At 38.7% G+C, this 25,129-nt stretch overlaps 1 protein-coding gene across 1 annotated transcript; it reads right to left on the bottom strand.

Annotated features, from left to right (window-relative positions):
• LOC147000007 (synaptonemal complex protein 3-like) lies at positions 1 to 24,902 on the bottom strand. Its single transcript, XM_085834362.1, has 5 exons — positions 24,855 to 24,902; positions 23,237 to 23,371; positions 11,193 to 11,262; positions 10,616 to 10,650; positions 1 to 122 (listed from the first exon to the last, which is right to left on the bottom strand). The coding sequence occupies exons 2-5, from the start codon at positions 23,343 to 23,345 to the stop codon at positions 1 to 3; spliced, it is 336 nt and encodes a 111-aa protein (XP_085690488.1). The 5' UTR covers positions 23,346 to 23,371; positions 24,855 to 24,902.
• Positions 24,903 to 25,129: the final 227 nt, after the last annotated feature.

Here is a 25,129-nt window from a genome sequence, read left to right as displayed (position 1 = left end):
CTACCTCTTTCGATTTTTCTTTTTGCAAAGCCTTTCTAATTTCTGGTTGCTGCCATTGAAAGAATCTTTCATATACATTTTCATCCATTTTTTCTTTATGTGAAGCTTCTTATAAATGTCACCTATATTAAAAATTAAGGGTCATTTTGAAGAAACTTTAGGTGATTCCATGTATTCATAAAAATAGATATAGATAATAGATAAAATCCATTCAATAATGCCAAGAAAACTTAAAATTAAATGAAAGATATCACCAACATGCTTCATACTTTAGAATACTTTAGGGTTTTGAATGTTCAGATGAAGGATGTTCAACCAGTAAAGTCTACAGAAATGTTCCACAACACAGAAAAAACAACAACAAAAAAAAAACACAAAACACTCCATGTATTTTAGACAAGAAATATCTAATCTTATCTGAATTTTAATTTCTGTAAGTAAAATAATTTTAAGCTTCAAGAACAGTTTCCAAAGAACAAGTGCACGAAACAAAGGATCAAATGTGGGCTTTAATTCTTCATAGGGAAACAGTTTTAATACTGGCTAATTCTTTTCTAAATCTACAAAAGATGATGCAACTGAAAGAACAAATTTGACTGTGGAACTGTTAGACTCATTATTTAAAATATTCAGTTTTTGGTTTCCCTGCACCCACAAGGTGGCTCACAGCATATAACTTCAGATGCAGGAGATTCAAAGGTTTCATCAAGACTCCACAGGTACCAGACACACATGTTGTACACGTACACACTTGAAAGCAAAACAACCATACCTATAAAATAAACTGTAAAAAAAAGTAATAAGGGTTACTTTAAAGAATTCAGTTTTCCACTGTGCCATATAAAGAAAGAAGCACAGAGGCGTCCTAGAAAAGGAACTGACTAAATATAAAATTAAAACTGGGTCAATGAAAATATGTTTCATGTACATAATTTTGTATACATATCACTTAGGTTTAAGTACATGGAACTGTAAAAGTGTTTACATCAATTTTTTTCCTCTTAAAATCCCTTCAAAGAAGTTATGAAGATGCCTCAATACTTGAGGGCCTACTGTGAAAAGAGGAAGTTCACAAATTAGAATCTAGTACCCATCTACAAAACCAACCATGGATGGTTGTTTCTACAAGAACAGCACTGTGGTTGACAGAGTGAGAATTGCTAGGTCTTGCTGGATGCTTGTCTACCTGCATGTTTGGTGAAAGACCTGTCTTAAGGAAATAAGATGAAAAGTAATAGAGCATCACCCAACATCCTCCTCTGCCCTCCACATGTGTATATATGTACCACAGACAAAAACATACAAAACATAAAAATTAAGTTTCATTAATGTCACACCAAAGCACCATTTTCACTTTCTGTATCACAGGAAAAAAATATTCCACGATGCTAAATCAAAAATATTTGCAAGAGTCTGTGTCATGAGTAGACCTTGGGATTGGACTCTGCACCTAATCCCACAAGAGCCAGAGGAAACTCAACTTCCAGGTGCTCTACCACTTGCAGGATCATAGGAAAGGCCCCCACATCAGGAGTAACTGAGTCCCAAAAGATCTAGGGACAGAGGAAATCCTGCCTGGCCAGTGGCCTGGATTTCTTCCTGACTGAACCTGTACATAGGGCAGACCTGAGGTCCTGGCTCAGAAACCACTCTTAAGACATCCAGAGGGAGTCCCACTCCAAGGTACTCTGAAGTGCCCAAGATCACATGATCACAAAGGAAGCTTGACTCTCAAGAGATGTGAAAACACACCCAGGAACACTGGAGTTCTGACAGAAGATTACAGCTGAGGACTCAGCATCTTTTGCAGCACCCTGTGTAACTAGGACCACCACAAGATCCAGGGCAACAAAAACAACCTCCCAAGCAGAGTCACGGGTTCCTTGTGGCTTGCATCTCTGTCCAGAGAAAACCTCGGGATCTGGCACCCCACCAAACCTTGCAACATACAGAGAAAGCTTAACTCCCAGGAGCTCTGACACAGCGGGATCTCAGGAGATTTTTCACACCAGGATTTCAGGATTCAAGAGGCAACTTGAGGCCAGCACCTGGGCACTTAGGCATGGAATCTGCAGACACCACCAAGGTCCCCACAGGACTCTCCACAGAATCTTAGAACCTCTGGTGAATTGAACACAACTTCTGCTCCAATCCAATCTTGAAGGACCTGAGACAGCATTAAGGAGGGAAGCAGAAAACCCGGCCTGACCAGAGTCACAAATCCCTTCCAGTTGGCACTAGCACTGGGGCAACATGGGCTCATAGTCTACGGACACCCCCAAGGTCCCCAGAGAAATTTCCATGGGATCTTAGGCCCTCTGGTGAGTGGAACACAACTTCTGCTAGGAGGCAGATTTGAACACCACATATCTGGGCACCTTCCCTGCAAGAGGAGAGCTTGCCTGCAGAGAGTACTTTGACGACTAAAACTCAGGAGAGAGCTAGACACCCAGGTTTTCTGATAGAGCCTAACATAATAACCTGAGGAACAAGCTCTAACCAGAGACAGCTATAACAACTCACTCCAGAGATTACCAGATGGAAAAAGTCAAACATAAGAATTTTTTAACAGAAACCAAGACCACTCACCATCATCAGCACGCAGTACTCCCACCCCACCCAATCCTGGGCACCCCAACAAACCCAAAAAGATAGACCGGGATTTAAAAACATATCTCATGATGATGGTAGAGGACATCAAGAAGGACTTTAATAACTCACTTAAAGATATATAGAAGAACACTGCTAAACAGGTTGAAGACCAAAAAAAAAAAAAAAAAAAAAAAATCCCTTAAAAAATTGCCAGAAAACACGACCAAACAGGTGATGGAATAAATAACATCATCCAAGACCTTAAAAGAGAAGAGGACACAATTAAAAAAAAAAAAAACCCAAAATGAGGCAACACTGAAGATAGAAACACTAGGAAAGAAATCTGGAAACATAGACTCGAGCATCAGCAACATAATACAAGAGATGGAAGAGAGAATCTCAGGTGCAGAAGTTTCCATAGAGAACATTGGCACAACAATCAAAGAAAATACAAAATGCAAAAAGATCCTAACTCAAAACATCCAGGAAATCCAGGACACAATGAGAAGACAAAAACTATGGATAATAGGAGTAGATGAGAATGAAGATTTTCAACTTAAAGGGCCAGCAAATATCTTCAACAAAATTATAGAAGAAAACTTACCAAACCTAAAGAAAGACATGCCCATGAACATACAAGAAGCCTACAGAACTACAAATAGACTGGACCAGAAAAGAAATTCCTCTTGACACATAATAATCAAAACAAAAAATAAAGAGAGAATATTAAAAGCAGTAAGGGAAAAAGGTCAAGTAACATATAAAGGCAGGCCTATCAGAAAAACACCAGACTTTTCACCAGAGACTATGAAAGCCAGACGATCCTGGACAGATGTTATACAGACACTAAGAGAACACAAATGCCAGCCTAGGATACTATAACCAGCCAAACACTCAATTACCATCGATGGAAAACCAAAGTATTCCATGACAAAACTAAATTCACACATTATCTTTCCACCAGTCCAGCCCTTCAAAGGATAATAACAGAAAAAAACAAAACTAACAAACAAAACAAAACAAAACAAAACAAAACAATACAATACAAGAACAGAAACCACGCCCTAGAAAAAGCAACAAAGTAATTCTTCAACTAACCAAAAAGAAGGCAGACACAAGAACAGAATGCCAACTCTAACAACAAAAATAATAGGAAGCAACAATTACTTTTCCTTAATGTCTCTTAATATCACTGGACCCAGTTCCCCAATAAAGAGACATAGACTAACAGAATGGCTATAAAAACAGGACACAATATTTTGCTGTTTAGAGGAAACCCATCTCAGGGAAAAAGACAAACACTACCTCAGAGTGAAAGTCTGGAAAACAATTTTCCAAGCAAATGGTCTGAAGAAACAAGTTGGAGAAACCATTCTAATATTGAATAAAATCAACTTCCAACCCAAAGTTATCATAAATGACAAGGTGGGACACCTCATACTCATCAAAGGTAAAATTCTCCTAGAGGAACTCTCAATTCTGAATATCTATGCTCAAATACAAGGGCAGTCAAATTCATTAAATAAACTTTAGTAAAGCTCAAAGCACACATTGCATAGTGTGAGACTTCAACACACTTTCATCAATAGACAGATTGTGGAAACAGAAACTAAACAGGGACACAATGAAACTTACAGAAGCTATGAAACAAATAAACTTAACAGAAGATTGTATCCTAAAACAGAAGGATATACCTTCTTCTCAGCACCTCATGGTATCTTCTCCAAAACTGACCATATAATTTGTCACAAAACAGTATTCAACAGATACAAAAATATTGCAAATGCTCCATTGCATTCTATCAGACCACCATGGACTATGGATGATCTTAAATAACAACATTAATAATGGAAAGCCAACATTCATGTGGAAACTGAACAACATTCTTCTCAATGATACCTTGGTCAAGGAAGGAATAGAGAAAGAAATACAAGACTTTTTAGAGTTTAATGAAAATGAAGCCACAGCATACCCAAACTTCTGGGACACAATGAAAGCATATCTAAGAGGGAAACTCATAGCTCTGAGTGCCTCAAAAAGAAACTAGAGAGGGCACACACTAGTAGTTTACAACACACCTAAAAGTTCCAGGACAAAAGGAAGCAAATTCACCCAAGAGGAGTAGAAGGCAGGAAATAATTGAACTCAGGGGTGAAATCAACCAAGTGGAAACAAGAAATATTCAAAGAATCAATCAAATGAGGATCTGGTTCTTTGAGAAAATCAACAAGATAGATAAACACTTAGCCAGACTCACTAGAGCGGACATGGACAGCATCCTAATTAACAAAATCAGAAATGAAAAGGGAGACATAACAACAGATCCTTAAGAAATCCAAAACTCCATCAGATCCTTCTACAAAATGTTATACTCTGGAAAACATGGACAAAATGGACAAATTTCTAGACAGATAGCAGGTACCAAAGTTAAACCAGAATCAAGTTAATGATCTAAACAATCCCATATCCCCTAAAGGAATAGAAGCAGTCATTATTAGCCTCCCAACCAAAAATAGCCCAGGACCAGATGGGTTTTGTGGAGAGTTCTATCAAACCTTTAAAGACGATCTAATTCCAGTTCTTCACTAACAATTCCACAAAATAGAAGCAGAATGTACTCTACCCAACTCAATCTGTGAAGCCACAATTACTTTGATACCTAAACCACAGAAAGATCTAACAAAGATGGATTACTTAGGACCAATTTCTCTTATGAATATCAATGCAAAAATATTCAATAAAATTCTTGCTAACTGATTCCAAGAACACATTAAAATAAACATCCATCATGACCAAGTAGGTTTAATTTCAGGGATGCAGGGATGGTTTAATATATGTGAATCCATCAATGTAATCCATTATATAATCAAACTCAAAACAAAAACCACATGATCATCTGCTTAGATGGGGAGAAAGCATTGAAAAAAATCCAACACCGATTCATGTTAATAGTCTTGGAAAGATTAGGAATTCAAGGCCCAAACCGAAACATGATAAAAGCAATCTACAGAAAACCAGTAACCAACGTCAAAATAAATGGTGAAAAACTGGAAGCAAACCCACTAAAATCAGAGACTAGACAAGGCTGCCCACTTTCTTCCCTCCTATTCAATATTGTACTTGACATCTTAGCCAGAGCAGTTCGACAACAAAAGGAAATCAAGGGGACACAAATTGGCAAGGAAGAAGTCAAAATATCTATTTTTGAAGAGGATATGATTGTATATATAAGTGACCCTAAAAATTATACCAGACAACTCCTAAACATGATAAACAGCTTCGGTGAAGTAGCTGGATATAAAATTAACTCAAACAAGTCAATGGCCTTTCTCTACACAAAGAATAAACAGGCTGAGAAAGGAATTAGGTAACAACACCCTTCTCAATAGTCACAAATAATAAAAAATACCTTGGCGTGACTCTAACTTCTGGGATCAAATTAAATGGAGAGAAACTTGATGCAATCCCACTAAAATAAGACAAGACAGGACTAGACAAGGATTCTCAGTCTCTCCCTACTTGTTCACTATAGTACTAGAAGTTCTACCCAGAGCAAATAGACAACAAGAGAGGTCAAAGGAATAAAAAATTGGAAAGGAAGAAGTCAAAATATCACTATTAGCAGATGATAAAATAGTATATTTAAGTGACCCCAAAAATTCCACCAGAGAACCTGTAAAACTTAAAAACAACTTCATCAAAGTGGCTAGATATACAATTAACTGAAACAAATCAGTAGCTTTCCTCTACTCAAAGGATAAACAGGCTGAAAAGAAATTATGGAAACAACACCCTTCAAAAGTCACAAATTATAATACCTTGGTGTGACTCAAACCAAGCAAGTGAAAGATCTCCATGACAAGAACTTCAATTCTCTGAAGAAAGAAATTACAAATCTCAGAAGATGGAAAGATCTCCCATGCATCATAGATTGGTGACCCGATTAATTTAGTAAAAATGGATTTCTTGCCAAAAGCAATCTACAGATTCCATGCACTCTCCATCAAAATTCAAATTCAATTCTTCATAGCGATAGAAACAGCAATATGCAAAATCATTCGGAATATCAAAACCCCAGAATATCGAAAAACAGTTCTCAAAAATAAAAGAACTTCAGGGGGAATCATCCGTGACATCAATCTGTATTATACAAAAATAGTGATTAAAAAAAAAAGTGTATGGTAATGGTACAGAGACAATGGCTTTATGAAATTCACAGGAAAATGGATGGATCTAAATTATATCATCTTATATGAGGTAACAAAACCCCAAATTAAAAAACATGGTATGCACTCACTGATAATTGGGTATTAGCCTAAAAGCTCAGAATACCCAAAATGTAATTCACAGTCCACATGAAGCTCAAGTAGAAGGAAGACAAAAGTGAGGGTGTTTCGGGCCTTAGAATGGGGAATAAAATACTACTGGGAGGAAATATTGAGACAAAGTTCAGGGCACAGACTGAAGGAATGACCACACAGAATCTGCACAACCTGTGGAACCATCTCATATACAGACCCACTACAGACACCAGACCCAGTCACCATTGTAGATACCAACAAGTACTTGCTGACAGTAGCCTAATAAGGCTGTCTCCTGAGAGGTTCTGCCAGAGCTTGGTAGGAACAGAGACTGAATCTCACAGCCAGCAATCAGACTGATCATGGGGTTCCCAGTGGAGGAGTTAGAGGAAGGACTGAAGGAGCTGAAGGGGTTTGCAACCTTATAGGAAGAATATCAATATGAAAGAAAACAAATCATCCAGGGTCTGCCCAACATATGGATCCATCCCATACACAGACAGCAGACACATTCACTATTGTCGATACCATGTGCTTGCTGACAGGAGCTGAATATGACTGTCTTCTAAGAGGCAGTGCCAGAGCTTGGCAAGAACAGAGGGTGATGGTCACAGCCTGATCATGGGGTCCCCAGTGGAGGGAATGAGGAAGAACTGAAGGAGCTGAAGGGGTTTGCAACCTTACAGGAAGAACATCAATATGAAACAAGTAACCCCCCAGAGCACCCAGGGACTAAGCCACCAAACAAAGAGGGGGACCCATGATTCCAGCTACATATATATTAGAGGATGGTATTGTCAGACATCGGTGAGAGAAGAGGTCCTTGGTCCTGTGATCCTGTGAAGGCTGTATGCCCCAGTGCAGGCAACTGCCACAGTAGAAATGTGGGAGTAGGTGGTTGGGAGAACATGCTCATAGAAGCACAGGAATAGAATGGAATAGAAACTTTCTGGAGTGAAATCAGGAAAAGGCTAATATTTGAAATGTAAATAAACACAGACACACACACACACACAATGATGGCTTTAACTGTGACTTCAAGTAGGTTTATATGTAATCTCAGGATGATATAAATTTTGGTACCATTCCTGCTAAGTTTTTGATAAATTAGAGTAAATGTCTCTGCATCTCAGTCTCCAAATGAAATCATGGTTGCTTTTATCACAACCAAGCTACTCAATCTTTTTCATCACAATAAAAACCTAAAGCAGATCTAAAATATAAAGTTCTTTCTGGTTGGACAAATATTTTACTGCTACAGCAAGAAGTACTGGTTTCAAACTTCAACAATGAAAATAAAAAGGATAAAAAAATAAATATAAAAAAATAAAATATTCATGTTTCCTCAGGTCAAGGTACATTTGTAAGGATGAGGACTTTAGGTTCAAGGCCAGTCCAAGCTGCAATTGAGGATTCAGACAATCCTGAGATATAGAGTTACAGCTTACTTCCCTAAACCAAAACAACATATAAATAAAGACTGCCTGGCCTAAATTATGTCTGAAGTCCCAGTACTTCTGAGGCTGACAGCAGCCTCTGTATTTTGAGGCAGTTTGGAGACTATATATAGACATATAATAATATATAATATATAATAATATATAATATCTGGCATTTTAACAACAGGTAGAAGAAAATGAAGACTGGTCTTTAGTTTATTTATAATGAATTCCTGTTGGGCAGCACCAGCAAAAAGAAGGTTTTAGTCTGTTGGTGCCAGTACCTGACATCCAGTTTACTCACACCTCACATCTCCAGGCCCCAAGAAGACTTTCATGGTCTGCAATACCCTGGCATTCCTGCTTTCTGCTAGGAGCTATTCTGTGCAAACACCTGCCCTTAGTGAAGTTCTCTGTTTTTCTCAGCAGATGCCGATGGGAAAGTCAATTGTGAACTTGGAAGCAGTACCTTCCTGAGTCCAGCGAGAGTCACCTACTCTCCTTACTCCTGAAGTAACACGTCCACCCTTCCACCTTCATCCCAACACAGACCTCCAGCTCAAACAGGATTAACCATCTTTCAACAGACAATTGACTACCTCCACTGAGACTTCTCCCTACCATGCTTCCTCACGCACTTTTCTTCCTCAAGAACTGGGCTTCGTGACCACCACAAAGCATACTGGGTAACAGGGTTTGGATAGCAGGAAAGCAATCTCAGCAAAGACCCTTGCTGATTGGCCGTGTTTTCACATGTGTACTAAGGGCGAGTTAGGCTCTATCACTCATCTGTCATCCAAGCAGCAAAAGGGAGGTAGTATTTTAGCTGCTACTAATACCCAGAGGCTTTCCATTTTCCAAGTTTGCAATAATAACTTGAAAGTTAAAATAAATGAACCCCTAAAAAAACTCTCCTACTTTTTTTTTTCAGATTAAGGGCCTCTTGATTGTAATTTAAATTGTTTTATTTTTTATGTAATGTGTTTTTGTGTGTTTGTATTTATACAACCTGCATGTATGTTGTTCATAGAAACTAGAAGAGAATACCAAAACCCCTGGATATAGAATTAAAAATGGTTGTGAGCCACTATGTGGGTTCTAGGAACTAAAACTTGGTTCTGTCCAAGAACAACAAGTGCTCTTAATTTCTAAGCCATCTTTCCATCCCTGTCCTTTGCATGTTTTAAGGTGTGCTGGATCATGTCTCTCGATAGATGTTCATTTTTACTATACAGGAGAGATCATAAAATTATGACACTTTCTTAATATTATCTATTTCAAGAAAGAGAAAAAATACACCATAATTTTACTGGATTGTGTAAATCTTAAAAAGAGTTTCGGCAAAAAAATGATGTGTATATATTTCAATATGAGTGTACACAAGAAAGCCACAAATAGACATCTACTGCATTCTAATCATATTCCAACTTACTTTTATTTTATTTTTTTATTCAAGACAGGGTTTCTCTGTATAGCCTTGGTTGTCCTGGAACTCACCCTTTATACCAAGCTGGCCTCAAACTCAGAAATCTCCCTGCCTCTGCCTCCCAATTGCTGGAATTAAGGCATGTGACATCACTAGCTGACCAAACTTAAAACTTGAGACATAGTCTCTCAGAATCTGCAGCTCACAAATGCCACTAGCCTTGCTAGCCAGCAATGTGTCTCCACCTACTCAACACTGGGTTGCAGCCTGCATTTTTTAAGTGGATTCTATGTCCCCACCTTCACTCCATATACTTTCGAGGCAAGCACTTTACTAAAACAGCTTGTAGCCACTCTCTTCTTTTTTTCTCTCTCTTTCTCTAATCATGCCTAAGTTTAGGCTCCTAAAATGCTTAATGCTGGTTTTGCTCGTTTCCTTATAACAACAAATTAGGTTTCTTGCTCACTTTACAATCTGAAGTTGATTTGGAAAACTGCACAAACTAACATTTCATTTGAGAGGCTTATTTCAGAGTTTTGTTTGTTTGGTAGTTTTTTTGGTAATTTGGTGGGTTGGTTGGGTTTTGTTTTGTTTTTGTTTTTGTTTTTTTTTTCTTTTTTTGTTTTGCCCACTGAAGATGAAACTCATAACTTTTACATGGTATTTTACCACTGAGCGACATCTTCAGCTAATCATTCATTCTGAATGTTGGTTGAGAAGTCATCTCATATGGGTTTTAAAGAGAACTACAATTACTGTGAAATCTAAAATTATCCCCTATGGTATAGGGGTTATAGAGATCTGATTCCCTCTTCTGACCTCTCAAAAACCAGGCAAAAACCTCCAAAAACACATACCTCCAGATTTATCCAACATACTGTCTAGTTCACCTCTGTTAAGAAAGGAATATAAAATTAATGTAAGAAATATCGTGAACTGGTAGGACATTTTTCTTCCCCACAGAAAACTTTAAACAGAACCTTCTTTTAATTATTTATAATAAATATATGTTTGGTTCGGAACAAATGACATATACATATAAAATACATGGTGGACTACCAAAGTGAACTTGTATGATTTACTTTTTACAATTCATACATTTACACCCCACAGTAGTTTATTCATACCTCTCCGACTCTTGCTGAGACCCTTCTTCTTCCCAGATGGCCACCCTCTTATTCTTTTGATGTTTTTCCTTTTCTTTTTTTGTATATCTGGGAAGATCTCATGCAGGTGGTCCTACTGTATGAGTTGCTATGTGTTTGTGATCACAATGTCTCAAGGACCTCAATCTGGGCTTGAACACAACATATAGCAGTGTCTGACTTTGAATTGTTCATCTTCCTGAATCTACTTCTCCAGTTAAGGGATCACAAACACTACTTATGAAGTACTCTATTGAACTCTATTGAAATACTCTATTGAAAATTTTACCCCATATCTCCATCGTTTTTTACGTGAGTCGATATATTCTCATCTTTGTCAAATGTTGGGCTCTTCTTTACTGTATGGACAAGAGAAAATAGAAACATTTGAATGGATGCTATATAAGTAATAGTTAATAAAGTACTAACGATTTGAATTTCTCTCAAGAAACTGCCCATGTGAGTTTTTGAAATAGATTTTAGAAAGGAAATAATTACATCGATGAAATCCAGGACACAAAGAGATGACGAAACTTAAGGATAATAGGTATCGATCAAAAGTAATTTTTCCAAACTACAGGGACAGTGAGTATATTCATCAAAATTATAGAAGAAAATTTCCCTAACCTAAAAAAAGTGTTTCCCGTGAATATACAAGAAGCATACAAAACTCCAAATAGTTTAGACCAGAAGAGAAATTCCTGCCATCATATAATAATCCAAACATCAAATGCAAAAAAAAAAAAAAAAAAGGAAAAAGAACAGAAAGAAAGAATATTAAAAGCAATATGGGAAAATTCAAGAAACTTATAACGGAAGACTTATCAGAACTATACCTAACTTAACCTCAGAGACTATGAAAGCCATAAGGTCCTGGGCATATATCATACAGAAATGCCAGCCAAGGCTATAATACACAGCAAAAATATCTTACCATAGGTTGAGAAAAGAAGGTATTCCATGAAAAAACAATATTTACACAATATTTTTGAACAAACCAAACCCTCCAAGGGATAATAAAGGGAAATCTCCAATATAAGGAGGGAAATTACACTCTCAAAAAAGCAAGACATTTATCTTGAAGCAAACAAAAAGAAGATAGCTACATGAAAAAATTCCACCAAAATATCAGGAAGCAACAAAGACTTTTCCTTAGTATCTCTTAATATGAGGGGATTCAATTCACCAATAAAAAGACATAGACTAACAGACTGGATGTGTAAGCAAGACCCATCATACCAGAAACAAACCTCAGGGACAAAGACAGATATTACTTCAGAGTAAAAGGCTGGAAAACAATTTTCCAAGCTAATGAATGGTCCAAAAAAACAAGCTTGAGTAGCAATTCTAATATCAAATAAATTTGACTTTCAACCCAAAGTTATGAAAAAATACAAGGAGGGACACTTCATATTCATCAAAGTTAAAATTTACCAAGATGAACTCCCAATTCTGAACATTTATACACCAAATGCAATGGCATTCACATTCCTATAAGAAACTTTAGTAGAGCTCAAATCACACATTGTACCCAAGACAATAATAGCGGAACTCCCCTCTCTCATTAATAGACAGATACTGGAATCAAAAATTAAAAAGGGACTCAGCGAACCTAACAGAAGTTATGAAACAAATAGATTAGTTGATATCTATAGAACATTTTACCCTAAAACAAAATGATGCCCATTCTTCTCAGCACCTCATGATGCCTTCTCCATATAATCAGTCCCAAAACATGCCTTAACAGATATAAAAATGTTGTAATAATCCCATGCATCCTACCTGATCACCAAGGACTAAGGTTGATTTTCAATAATGTTATAAATAATTAAAAACACACATAAACATAGTAGGTGAACAACAATATAGTGAGTGATAACTTGGGCAAGGAGGAAATAGAAATAAATTTAAGACTTTTTAGAGTTTAATGAAAATGAATCTGCAACATACCAAAAATTATGGGACACAATGAAAGCAGTTCTAAGAAGGAAACTCATAGCTATGAATGCCTCCAAATAAAAATTGGACAGAGGATACAGGAGTAGGTTGACAGCACACCTAAACATTCAAGAACAAAAGGAAGTAAATTCACTCAAGAGGAGTAGAATGCAGGAAATAATCAATCTCAGGGTTGAAATCAACCAAATGGAAACAAAGGAATTCTACACACACACACACACACACACACACACACACACACACACACACACACACACACACAAAATCAAACAAATTAGGAGCTGATTCTTTGAGAAAATCAAGAAGATAGATAAAATATTAGCCAGACTAACTACAGGGCAAAGGGACAGTAACCAAATTCACAAAACCAGAATTGAAAAGGGAGCCCTCACAACAGAAACTTAGGAAATCTAGATCAGATCTTATTAAACAAGCATATATTCAAAAAAAATGAAAATAAGGAAAAAGGAAAAAATGCACACTTATCTAGACAGATAATAGGTACGAAATTGAAATCAGTATCAGATAAATCCTGTAATTACTCCCATAATGCCTAAAGAAATAGAAGCAGTCATTAATAGTCTCCCAACCAAAAAAAGCCCAGGATCTGATGAACCCATCAGATTTCTATCAGATCTTCATGTGTGAGACCCCGACTTAGAGCGTTTCTCCCTGGAAGGTAAAGCCCCTGGACTTTCCCCAATCTTGTTTTCCCTAATCTCTAAACATACAGCTAGAAAGAAGCTCTTTGTTCACTATAGCCTGCAAAAAGCCTTTTTTGTTTCTGAGCCTTACAGCCAGAGATGTGATAATTGTAATTTTATCAAAGACATCTGGGCAGAGAAGAACATTCCTCCCAACTCTTCCCATCTCCTCCCAACTGCACCCAGTTCCTCCCAACTCCTCCCAACTCCTCCCAACTCTACCCACCTCCTCCTAGCTATCCTCCCAACTCTTCCCAATTCCTCAGCTAGCTGTTAAAAGCCCCCACTGTCACCACTAGGGGTTGAAATCCCCACCCTGTACAGTAGAAGGACTTCATCCTCAGCTAGCTGATAATAAAACGTCTTGTAGTTTGCATCAGGTGTGATTATCTCTCGAGTTTGCAGTCCAGCTCATTCCGGCACATGAGTGGAAGCCCAACTTCGGGAGTCTTACATGTGCGTTCTCATACACCAGGAGGCCTACCCCAGTTCTCAGAGACCCCACTTGGAGGTAGGATCCTGTCTTTGCTATGTCTTTGTCTGTCGGCTGTGTTTGAATTCAGCATTATGGTTTGCAGTTGTCTGCACTCCTTAGAGCAACGACCTCCCTGTTCTGGATGGAGGGCAGGGATACTGACAGACATGTTAGTCGTAACCGCTTGCTGCACTGGGAGACGTCCCAGAAGGTCTGAGGGAGCTCCAGGGATGCATGGAGATCTCCAATCGAGGTGCCAAATGAGAGTGTGCTCACTTGGCTGTCTGTTTCTGTTACTGGGTGCCAAGTGAGCATGTGGCAGCTGTCTGTTTATATATATATATATATATATATACAGTTTTTCTCCCTGTATGTGACTCTGATGATGGGACAAACTATTAGCACTCCTCTTGGACTGACTCTTGAGAATTGAACTGAAATTACTATTAGGATTCACATTCTTTTTGTAGATGTCAGAAAGAGATTTAGGAGAACTTTCTTCTCAAGGAAAGGGCACTATTGAACTGATTGTGATTTCTGCAGTTAAAGATGTTGTTGCACAGAAGAGACTAGGTTTTCAACCAGAACAAGCACCCTACATTGACATCTCGGAAATTTCTGCGCAGGAAGCCTCCCCTGACCCCATCCTGGTTGAAGCCTTGGGTTCAGAAGAACAAGCTGGACTCCCGAGTCCTAGCTTTCCACCACTCAAAAAAAAAAAAAAAAAAAAAAAAAAAAAAAAAACCTAAGATAAATATGTTGGGGGGGTGAACTGCAACCCTTGGCTCCTCCCAAGATCTATCCAGAGATAGAAGAACCTCCAGAATATTGTAACACCACACCCTCATATCACAAACCGGTCTCTCCCAGATACCTCACCAGGGTACCACTGGAGACACGGGGGAGGTACCAGCTGCTGGAACACAAGACAAATGAGCATGGAGCCCAGAGAGACCAGACTCAACAACCTTGCTGGCTTTAGGTACTTATGGCCTACTCCAGCAGACCCGGGAACTGCAGCCTCTTCATTACTGGTCTTTTTCCTTCTCTGATCTCTATAATTGGAATGCAAATCACGCCGCCTTCTCTGAAAACCCCTCTACCCTTACTAATCTATTGGAATCTCTCATGTTCTCTCATCAGACCACTTGGGATGACTGTCAACAGCTTTTAAGGGTTATTTTTATCACACAGGAGAAGAAAAGGATTCTGCTGGTGGTAAGAATGAATGTGCTGGGGGCAAATGGATGGCTGACACAATTTCCAAATGAAATAGATGCATGCTTCCCCCTGACACATACTGACTGGTACCCTAACAGGCCTGAAGGTAGTGAGCAGTTGACAGTTTGGTGCAGGGATACATTACCAGGAATGAGAGGATCTGACAGACAACCCAGCAATGTGGCCAAGGTAAAAGGGATCCTACAAGAGGAAAAGGAGCTACCAGTAGAGTTTCTAGAGTGCCTCTTAGAAGCATACAGGCATTACACTCCCTGTGTCAGAGAGCCAGCAGGCCGCTCTGGCCATGGCTTTCATTGGGCAGTCTGCTTCTGCCATTAGGAGAATGTTACAGTGTCTAGAGAGTCTGTAAACACTATCTTTGCAAGATCTGGTTAAGGAGGCAGAGAGTGTACCATAAGAGAGAGACTAAAAAGAAATAGGAGAAAGAGAATAGAGAGCAGCTGAGGCAAGAGAAAGTAGATGAGATGGAAGGCAGGCAAAAATTTTAAATAGGACTTTGGATACATTTGCAAGTGATAAGGAAGTTTATAAAAAAGTTGGAGGGAGAAGGCAGACAGGGTACCTGGGCAACACAGGGCCAAAAAGACCTCAGAACTCCATAGGACCTTTATGACCACCTCTACATAAGGACCAATGTGGGTACTATAAAGAAAAGGGACACTGGGCAAGAGACTGTGCCATGAAAGAGACTGATATCAGAACAACTAAGTCCTTACTCCAGAGGATGATGACTAGGGGATATGGGGCACAGACCCATTCCCTGAGACTAGTGTAAACCTAACTGTGGAAGAGACCCCTACTGCTTCCCTTCTTGGTATCAGAGCAGTTTTTTCAGTCCTGACAAAGTCACTGGAGAAATTGAGTAACCAGAAAAACGAAGTAATTGGGGCTACTGTTCAGAAACCATTATCACCTTGCGTGGTAGCACACGCCTTTAATCCCAGCACTGGGGAGGCAGAGGCAGGCGGATTTCTGAGTTCCAGGCCAGCCAAGTCTACAGAGTGAGTTCCAGGACAGCCAAGGCAACACAGAGAAACCCTGTCTCGAAAACACACACACACACAAAAAAAGACAGAAAACATACTCTTGGACCACTGATAAGAAAATTAATCTAGGAGTAAGCCAAGTAACTGATTCCTTCCTCATCATTACTGAATGCCCCACCACATTGTTGAGAAGAGAAATAGTAGCAAATTAAAAAGTCCAAATAAGCTTTTCTTTTGAAGGAACTTCAATCCCTTGGCAAGCCTCTATCTCTATAATTTGAACTTTAAAATTAGAAGAAGAATATAGATTACATGAGCCTCAATCCCTGTCAAGAAAAGTATTAGAAGGGACCAGGTAAGGGAGATATCTTAAATGCTGGGCAGAGACTTGGGATATAAGAGAGGCAAAGAGGGTGCACCCCATCCTTGTGACACTGGAAACTGATACAACAATACCCCATGAGCAAAGAGGCCCAAGAGGGCATCAGACCTCATATTCATAGTCTCTTAGAACTTGGTGTTTTGGTCCCTTGTCAGTCTTCCTGGAATACTCTGTTGCTACCAGTTAAAAAGCCAGGCTTTGCCACCCTGGCACTCTTTACCATACCCCCTTACTAAAGAGACTGTGACTTTCTCATGGACCCCCAAACACCGGAAGCCTTTAAAGAGATTAAAAAATCTTGCTTATTGCATCAGCTCTATTCCTGCAAGACCTGACCTAGCCTTTCATTCTCTATGTAGACCAAACAGCCGAAATAGTGAGATGGGTCCTGACCCAAAATCTGGGGAAATAGAAACTACCTGTGGCCCAATTGTTAAAAAAAAAAAAAAAAAAAAAATTAGACCCAGTGGCTAGTGGATGACCATCTTGCTTAAAAGTTATCGCTGCTGCTGTGTCAGTATTTCTCAAAGAGGCTGACAAACTGACTCTAGGTCAATGAACTATAGTAGTAGTCCCTATATCCCCATGCCTTAGAAAGCATCATTAGACAGCTGCCTGATTGCTGGATGACTACTGCTCACATGACCCATTAACAGAGCCTTTTACTGACTGAAAGAGTATAGTTTGCATCCCCTCCTATCCTGAATACTGCCACCTTGCTGCTGGAAGCCAACGACTTCCTACAAGTACACCAAGGTATAGACATCCTGGCAGAAAAAAACTGAAATTAAGAAAGACCTCAGTGAACAGCCATGGCCAGGCTGCCCTAACTGGTACACAGATGGTATCCACTTTTTGGTTGAAGGTAAAAGAAAAGCAGGGGCAGCAGTGGTCAATGGAAAAAAAACCATTGGGGACAGCAGCTTGCCTAAAGGCATGACAGCCCAGAGAGAAGAGATAATCACACTCACCCAAGCCTTGCAGCTGGCCAAAGAGAAAAACATCAATATCTACACAGACAGCAAGTATGCTTTCACCACTGCTCACATACATGGGGCGATCTATAGAAAACAGGAGTTACTCACATCTGATGGGAAAGATATTAAAAATAAAAAAGAAATCTTGAACCTATTAGAAGCCAAACACTTTCGAAAAAAAACTAACTGGCCATCATACATTGCACCCATCTCCAAAAAGTTCATGATGCCATAGTGAAGGGAAATCAGATGGCTGACCTTGCTGCCAAACATGCGGTCCTAAGGAAAAAAAAAAAAAAAAAAGAACTTAAAAACCATTATAAACTCAAAGACGCAGGCTTGGACTACAGTCTAGAAGATCAAGAACAGAAAAAAATACCTGAGATATGTGTATATACTACCCAAAGAGTGGCTAAGACCCAAGATGGTCACTGGATCCTGCCCACCAGAGAAGGGATACAATATGTAGCCAATCTACACAGGCTCCCCCACTTGGAAACTAAGAAGCTAAAGAAATTGTTAAGAGCTCAAACTACTATGTTACTAGATTGCCAGATGTTGCCCAGGAGTTTGTTAATGAATGCCAAGCCTGTGCCCTCACCAATGTTAGCCACCAGAATAATGCTCCCCAGAGGGGGGTTAAGAGGTGACGGCCTGGTACATTCTGAAAAGTAGATTTTACTGAAGTTAATTTCGCCAAGTACAGTAATAAATATCTATTACTTTTTATAGACACCTTTTTAGGCTTGTTCGAAGCCTTCCCCACTAAGGAGACTGACAATGTTGTGGCAAAGAAGATATTAAAGGAAATATCCCCATCATTTGGCATCCCTAAGGTACTTTCATCAATCAAGTGTCCCTCCTTCTTTGCCCAGGTAAGCCAAGGGTTAGCCAGAAAATTGGGGATTGATTGGAAGTTACATTGTCCCTATAGACCCCCGACATCAGAACAGGTAGAGCAGATGAATAGAGAATTAAAAGAAACCTTGACTAAATCGGCTTTAAAGACATGCAGAAAAGATTATGAAGCTCTCCTTCACTTCACCTTATTGTGAGTATGGAACACCACAGGAAAATTTAAACTTACACCCTTCCAACTCCTCAGTTGGGGACCACCTTCCTTAACAGAAGCAAGGGGAATGTTTGACCCTGATGTTCCTTTTTCTGAACCCCTGCTAGCTTGCTTAAAGACCCTAAAACTGGTCAGAAAAATGCCTTGGAATTGCTGAAAAATAAAACAAAAACAACAAAACAAAAAATAAACAAACAAACCAAAAAACAAACAAACAAACAAAAAACACCTACCTGCTGCTTTTCACAAGCCCCACCACCGCTACTCCAGCATGTGCTAGGCTCCTGCACCCAGCCCACCATGGCTCACTGGCCCATTGCTGCTCACATTCACCAGGCAGTGAACAGGAACCTCCTCCCTCCCTTGTACCATGGCAAGAGAAACTTTTGTCTCATTCAAGTGCATTTTGAGGCTCTCAAGGTTACAAATCCTAGAGCTGTGACCTCATGTTGGCTTTGTTTGGCAGCTGGGCTAGCGGTTATTTTTCCTAGTTTTAAGACTAGAACTATGTAGAAGAAGTAGTGGGGAATGTGAGACTCCAACTTAGAGTGGTTCTCCCTGGAAGGTAAAGCCCCTGGATATTCCCCAAGCTTGTTGTCCCTGATCTTTACAAATGCAGTCAGAAAGAAGCTCTTTGTTATTTATAGCCTGCAAAAAGCCTTTTTGTTTCTGAGCCTTACAGCCAGAGATGTGATAATTGTAACTTTACGAAAGACATCCGGGCAGAGAACAACATTTCTCCCAACTCTTTCCAACTCCTCCCAACTCTTCTCCCAACTCCTCCCATCTGTTCCCAACTCCTCTGAACTTTCATCCCAATTCCTCAGCCAGCTGTTAAAAGCCCCCTTCTGTCACAGCTCAGGGTCAAACTCCCCTGCCCTGCACAGTGGAAGGAGTTTGTCCTCAGCTAGCTGATAATAAAACCTCTTTCTGTTTGCATCAGGTATAGTTTACTCTTGAGTCATTGGGGTGCTGGCCACCTCATTCCGGGACTTGAATGGGCTTCAGTGGAGGTCCAGTTTCGGGGGTCTTACACATGGAGAACTAATACCAATATTCTTCAAACTATTATGCAAAATCAAAAGAGAAGGAACACTATTGAGTTTATTATATGAAGCGAGATTACAATTATATTCAAATGACACAAAGACCCAATGAAGTTAGGAAACTTCAGACCATTTTCCCATATGAATATCAAAGCAAAAATACTCAATAAAATCCTTGCAAACCAAATCAAAGAATACATCAAAACGATCATCCATCATGGTCAAGTAGGCTTCATCCCTAGGATGGTTTAATATATGGAAATCCATCAAATTAATCCACTATAGAAATAAACTCAAAGACAAAAACAACATGCTCAACTCATTAGATGCTGAGAAAGTATTTGACAAAATGCATACCCATTTATAATGAAAATCCAAGAAAGATCAGGAATGCAAGGCCCATATCTAAACATTAAAAAAAAAAAAAAAAAAACAAAAAAACAATGGACAGCAAACCAGTAGCCAGCATTAAACTAAATGGTGAGAAACTTGAAACAATCCCACTATATCAGGGACTAGACAAGTCTGCCCACTTTCTCCCTACCTATTCAATATAGTAGTTGAAGACCTATCCAGAGTAATTAGACAACAAAAGGAGAACAAATGAATAAAAATTGGAAAGGAAGAAGTCAAAATATCACTATTTCCAGATGATATGATAGCATGTATCAGTGACCCAAAAATTTGCCAGAGAAATCCTAAACCTGATACACAACTTCAGTGCTGTAGTTGAATATAAAATTAACGCAAACAAATCAATGGCCTTTTTCTACACAAAGGAAAAGCAGGATGAAAAACAAACTAAACAAAAAACAAACAAACAAACAAACAAAAAAACACCCTTCACAATAGTCACAAATAATATAAAATACCTTGGTGTGAATCTAACTTATGAAGAGAAAAATACATATGGTAAAAACTTCAAATCTCTGAAGAAAGAAATCAAAAAAGATCTCAGAAGATGGAAAGATATCACATGCACATGGATTGGAAGGATTAATCGAGTAAAAAATGGCTGTCCTACCAAAAGTAATCTATAGATTCAATGCAATCCCCATGAAAATACCAACTTAATTCTTCACTAAGTTAGAAAGGAAAATTTGCAAATTCACCTGAAATTAAACAAACAAACAAACAAAAAAAAAAAACAAAAACAAAAACAAAACAAGACAAAAAACAACCCTAAGATAGGAAAAACTATCCCCAACAATAAAAGAACCTTTTGTGGATTAACCATGCGTGAACTCAAGCTGTACTACAGATCAATTGTGATAAAAATGGCATGGTACAGGTAGAGTGATAGACAAGTAGATAAATGAAATAGAACTGAAGACAGAGAAATAAACCCACACACATATGGACACTTGATCTTTGACAAAGGAGCTAAAACAATCCAGTGGAACAAAGACAGCATTTTCAAACAGTGGTGCTGGCTCAATCGGCAGTTAGCATGTAGAAGAAGGCATATTGATCTATTCTCATCCCTTGTACAATGCTCAAGTCTAAGTGGATCAAGGAATTGTACATAAAACCAGAGACACTGAAACTTATAGAGAAGAAAGTGGGGAAGAACATGGAACATAGGAAAAGGGGGAAAATTCTTGATGAAAAGAAAAAAAAAGAGCAGCAATGGCTTGTGCTGCAAGATTAAACATGGAAAAATGGAACCTCATAAAATTGCTAAGCTTCTGTAAGGTCAAGGACACTATCAATAGGACAAAACTGCATCCAACAGATTGGGAAAAAAAATCTTTACCAATCCTAAATAAGATAGGGGTCTAATATCTAATACATATAAAGAGATAAAAAATCTGGACTCCAGAAAATCAATTTTCTCTATTTTTAAAAATTGGGATAGAGCTAAACAAATAATTCCCAACTAAGGAATACCGAATAATTTAGAAGCACCTAAAAAATATTCAACATCCTTAATCATCAGGGAAATTTAAGTCAAAATAACCCAGAGATTCCACCTCACACCTGTCAGAATGGCTAAGATGTAAAATTCAGATAACAGCAGATGCTGGCGAGAATGTGTTGAAATATGAACACTCCATTGCTGGTGGATTTGCAAGCTGTTACAACCAGTTTGGAAATCAGTCTGGTGGTTCCTCAGAAAATTGGTCATAACTCTACTAGAAGATCCAGCATTAGTCCTCCTGGGCATATACCCAGAAGATGTTCCAACTTGTAATAAGGACACATTCTTCACTATGTTTATAGCAGCCTTATGTATAATAACAAGAATCTGAAAAGAAATCAGGTGACTCTCTTTAGAAGAATCAATATAGAAAATATGGTACTTTTTCTATAATGAATTACTACACAGCTATTAAAAGCAATGATTTAATGAAATTCTTAGACAAATGGATGGATCTGGATGATATCTTCCTAAGTGAGATAACCCAATCACAAAAGAACACACATAATATGCAATCATTGATAAATGGATATTATCCCTGAATCCCAGAATGACCAAGGTAAAATTTGCAAAACCCATGAAACTCAAGAAGAAAGACCAAAGTGTGATTATGTTGTTCCTTCTTAGAATGGGGAACAAAATACTCATGGGAGGAGTTACAGAGACAAAGTTTGGAGCTTAGACTGAACGAATCCATACACTGCCTCACTTCGGGATCCATCCCATAAACAGCCACCAAACCCAGATATTATTGAAGATGCACCAAGAGCTTGGGGACAGGAGACTGATATAGTTGTCTCCTGAGAGGAACTGCCAGTGCCTGACAAATAAAGAAGTGGATGTTCACTGACATCCATTGGACTGAGAACAGGGTCCCCAAATATGGAGCTAGAGAAAGTACCCAAGGAGCTTAAGGAGTTTGCAGGAACTTAGGAGGAAAAAAAAACCATAAACTAACAAGTACCCCCACAATTCTCTGTGACTAAACCACCAATCAAAGAAAAGAAATAATGGGGCATATTGACCCAGCTGCATATGTAGAAGAGGATGGACTAGTTGGTCATCAATGGGAGGAGAGCCACTTGTTCCTATAAAGGTCCTATGCCCCAGTATTGGGAAATGCCTGGGCTAGGAATTGGGAGTGGGTGTGTTGGGGAGCAGGGGGAGAGGGGAGAGGACAGAGGATTTTTGGAAGGGAAAGTAGAAAAGGGGATAACATGTGAAATGTAAATAAAGTAAGTATATAATAGAAAAAGAAATGAAATAATTTATTTGCAGGTATTATGAAATAAATTCATGTATGGCAAACATATTATAGGAACTATGTTCAGGTTTTTTTCCTGGGGCAAAATCATAGCAAGTTATTTTTTCTCAACATATTGTGACTATAGTTTCAAGAGTAGGTATATGTGCTGCTAAAACTCATGTATAAGAATAGATAAATATAGGTAAAATTAGAAATGAAGTCTATGAAAACTCTTAACAAAGATTTCTTCCATTTTAGGAGACTAGGTAAAGGTCTAATGAAATGCAGGACACAATTAATGCCCAACACTGGATATGCTATACCTTTAGTAAGAGACTCCTCTGAAACAGTTATGTCATCTTCTTCATCATCACAGTCCAAAAGTAATAAGTAACCTTCCTTTGGTATCACCATCATTTTCTTAAGCGCCATTCTTCTCTTAAGAACTTAATAGTCCTCTTAGTTTAAAAAAAAATAAAAATTAAAAGGAAAAAAAAGAACTTAGTTATCTGAATAAAAGGTATCATTTAAATAATTAAAATGACAAAAAATCAAATAATTATCTTAGCTCAATGAAAGATCATTTCTTTTGTTTTTTAACATATAGTATTTTTAATCATTTGTCTTTATCAGAGAGTTCTGTATACATATTCAATATGGTGATGCATATATATGTGTGTGTGTGTATATACACAAATATACACATACACACACACACATACATACACACATATACCCATACACACACACACACACACACACACACATATATATATATATACTTCCCAGGAACATTTTCTCCATGTATCCTATTTATCATGTCCCTTTCCCTCACAACTTGTTTCAAAAACTTCTTTAACTTATTAAAAAAAAAAAAAAAAAAAAAAAAAAAAAAAAAACCTCCTTCAGAACCAAAGTTAACAATCTGCCATTTCTCAGTTTAAAAAAGACATAACCTGGCCACACTTCAATATGTGATTCCTCCCCTCCTTCCAGAAAACGATGAGCAAAATTTGTTCGCCTGTAATTTTGAGGCATCTGAATTTTGGTCGTATCTCCCATACATTCTTTTTAAACAAAACATAAGCAATTCTGTTTATCAGTTTATCTCAGTCTAAGGTAAACTCATAGTTCTATCCAGAAAGATAACGAACATGGTAACTGTATGTTCATATCAAAAAGACCCAACGCTTAGTCTACAAGAAACACTCATCACCACCACCCACACATAAAGGCCTTATATTGGAGAAAATGGGGATTTGGGGAAGCCGAGGATTTCAAACATCTGAAGATTGTAAGTTCGAGGCCAGCCCAAGACAGGGCAGCCGGAACTACAAAGATAGATCCCATCCTACAGAAATAAAATTTAGAGAAAAAGCTGAACATGGTAGTGCAAGTCTTTAATCCCAATAAATGGGCAATTGAGATGGAAGGATCCGTGGTCAGAATCCATCCCAGTTGACTTATGAATCTCTTGCAATATCTCCTCTTCTTCTTTTCATTCATTCTTCTTATACAACTCTACTGTCTGCAATGTCCATAAAGTGTATATCAAAGGAACACACCGTAGACAAGACAACGAGGAGGGAGGAATCCTCAGTGTGTTTCTATTGGATCCTGAACAGCACACAGGACAAGCGCCAAGGCTTCTCACCCATGGCTCCCTGGCCCCCGACCCCTAGTCCTGCAGCCGGCTCTCTGATCCTATCCCAAGGCCCCAAGCTTTTCTCTTCAAAGTGTTCCCAATCCTCTATGCCCCTGACCTGTTCAATCCTCTTCCATGAATACGGTCCTCCACCTTCCATTCACCCTCAGATCCCAGAGGAAATGACTATGAGGAGACTTTTCCTCACATAATGGCCATCTGGGCCTGAGATGCCCCACCCTGTAACACCTCGATTAACTGTCCAACAACCATGATCAGAGCCAACTATCACTTACAGATCATATAAGAGATGAACACCTTCCAACCGCACCCTTCCGTGCTCAGATCCTCAAAGGAAAAAAAAAACCGTTGTCAGGAGCCAGGCCCGGATGGAGGTCTCTAAGGACCCTTTGTGATGCCAAATGGACAAAAAAGGTCTCACCCAAGGCCTGCGCTGATTGGCTGAATATACCCTGAGCATGCGTACATTGAGTACCAGGTACCATCATTTTGAAGGGAGTTTTCAGGAGGTGGGAATAAGCTACTGGCTTTAAGACAAATGATTTCCTGT

Source organism: Mus caroli, unplaced genomic scaffold (assembly GCF_978045245.1).
Source record: "Mus caroli unplaced genomic scaffold, Mus_caroli_1 scaffold_22, whole genome shotgun sequence".
Lineage (NCBI taxonomy): Eukaryota > Metazoa > Chordata > Mammalia > Rodentia > Muridae > Mus > Mus caroli.
The sequence above is the reverse complement of the archived record's forward strand: the minus strand, read 5'-3'. Positions and strand labels throughout refer to the sequence as shown.

Bases quoted from the DNA above. Each gene is read 5' to 3' on its own strand.
- LOC147000007 (XM_085834362.1), bottom strand. From the start codon at position 23,345: ATGGCGCTTAAGAAAATGATGGTGATACCAAAGGAAGGTTACTTATTA. The intron at 11,263-23,236 runs GTATAGCATATC...TTGTCCATACAG, and splicing joins AGAGGAGTCTCTTACTAAAG to TAAAGAAGAGCCCAACATTT. The intron at 123-10,615 runs GTATGTGTTTTT...TTTTTAATATAG, and splicing joins TATGTTGGATAAATCTGGAG to GTGACATTTATAAGAAGCTT.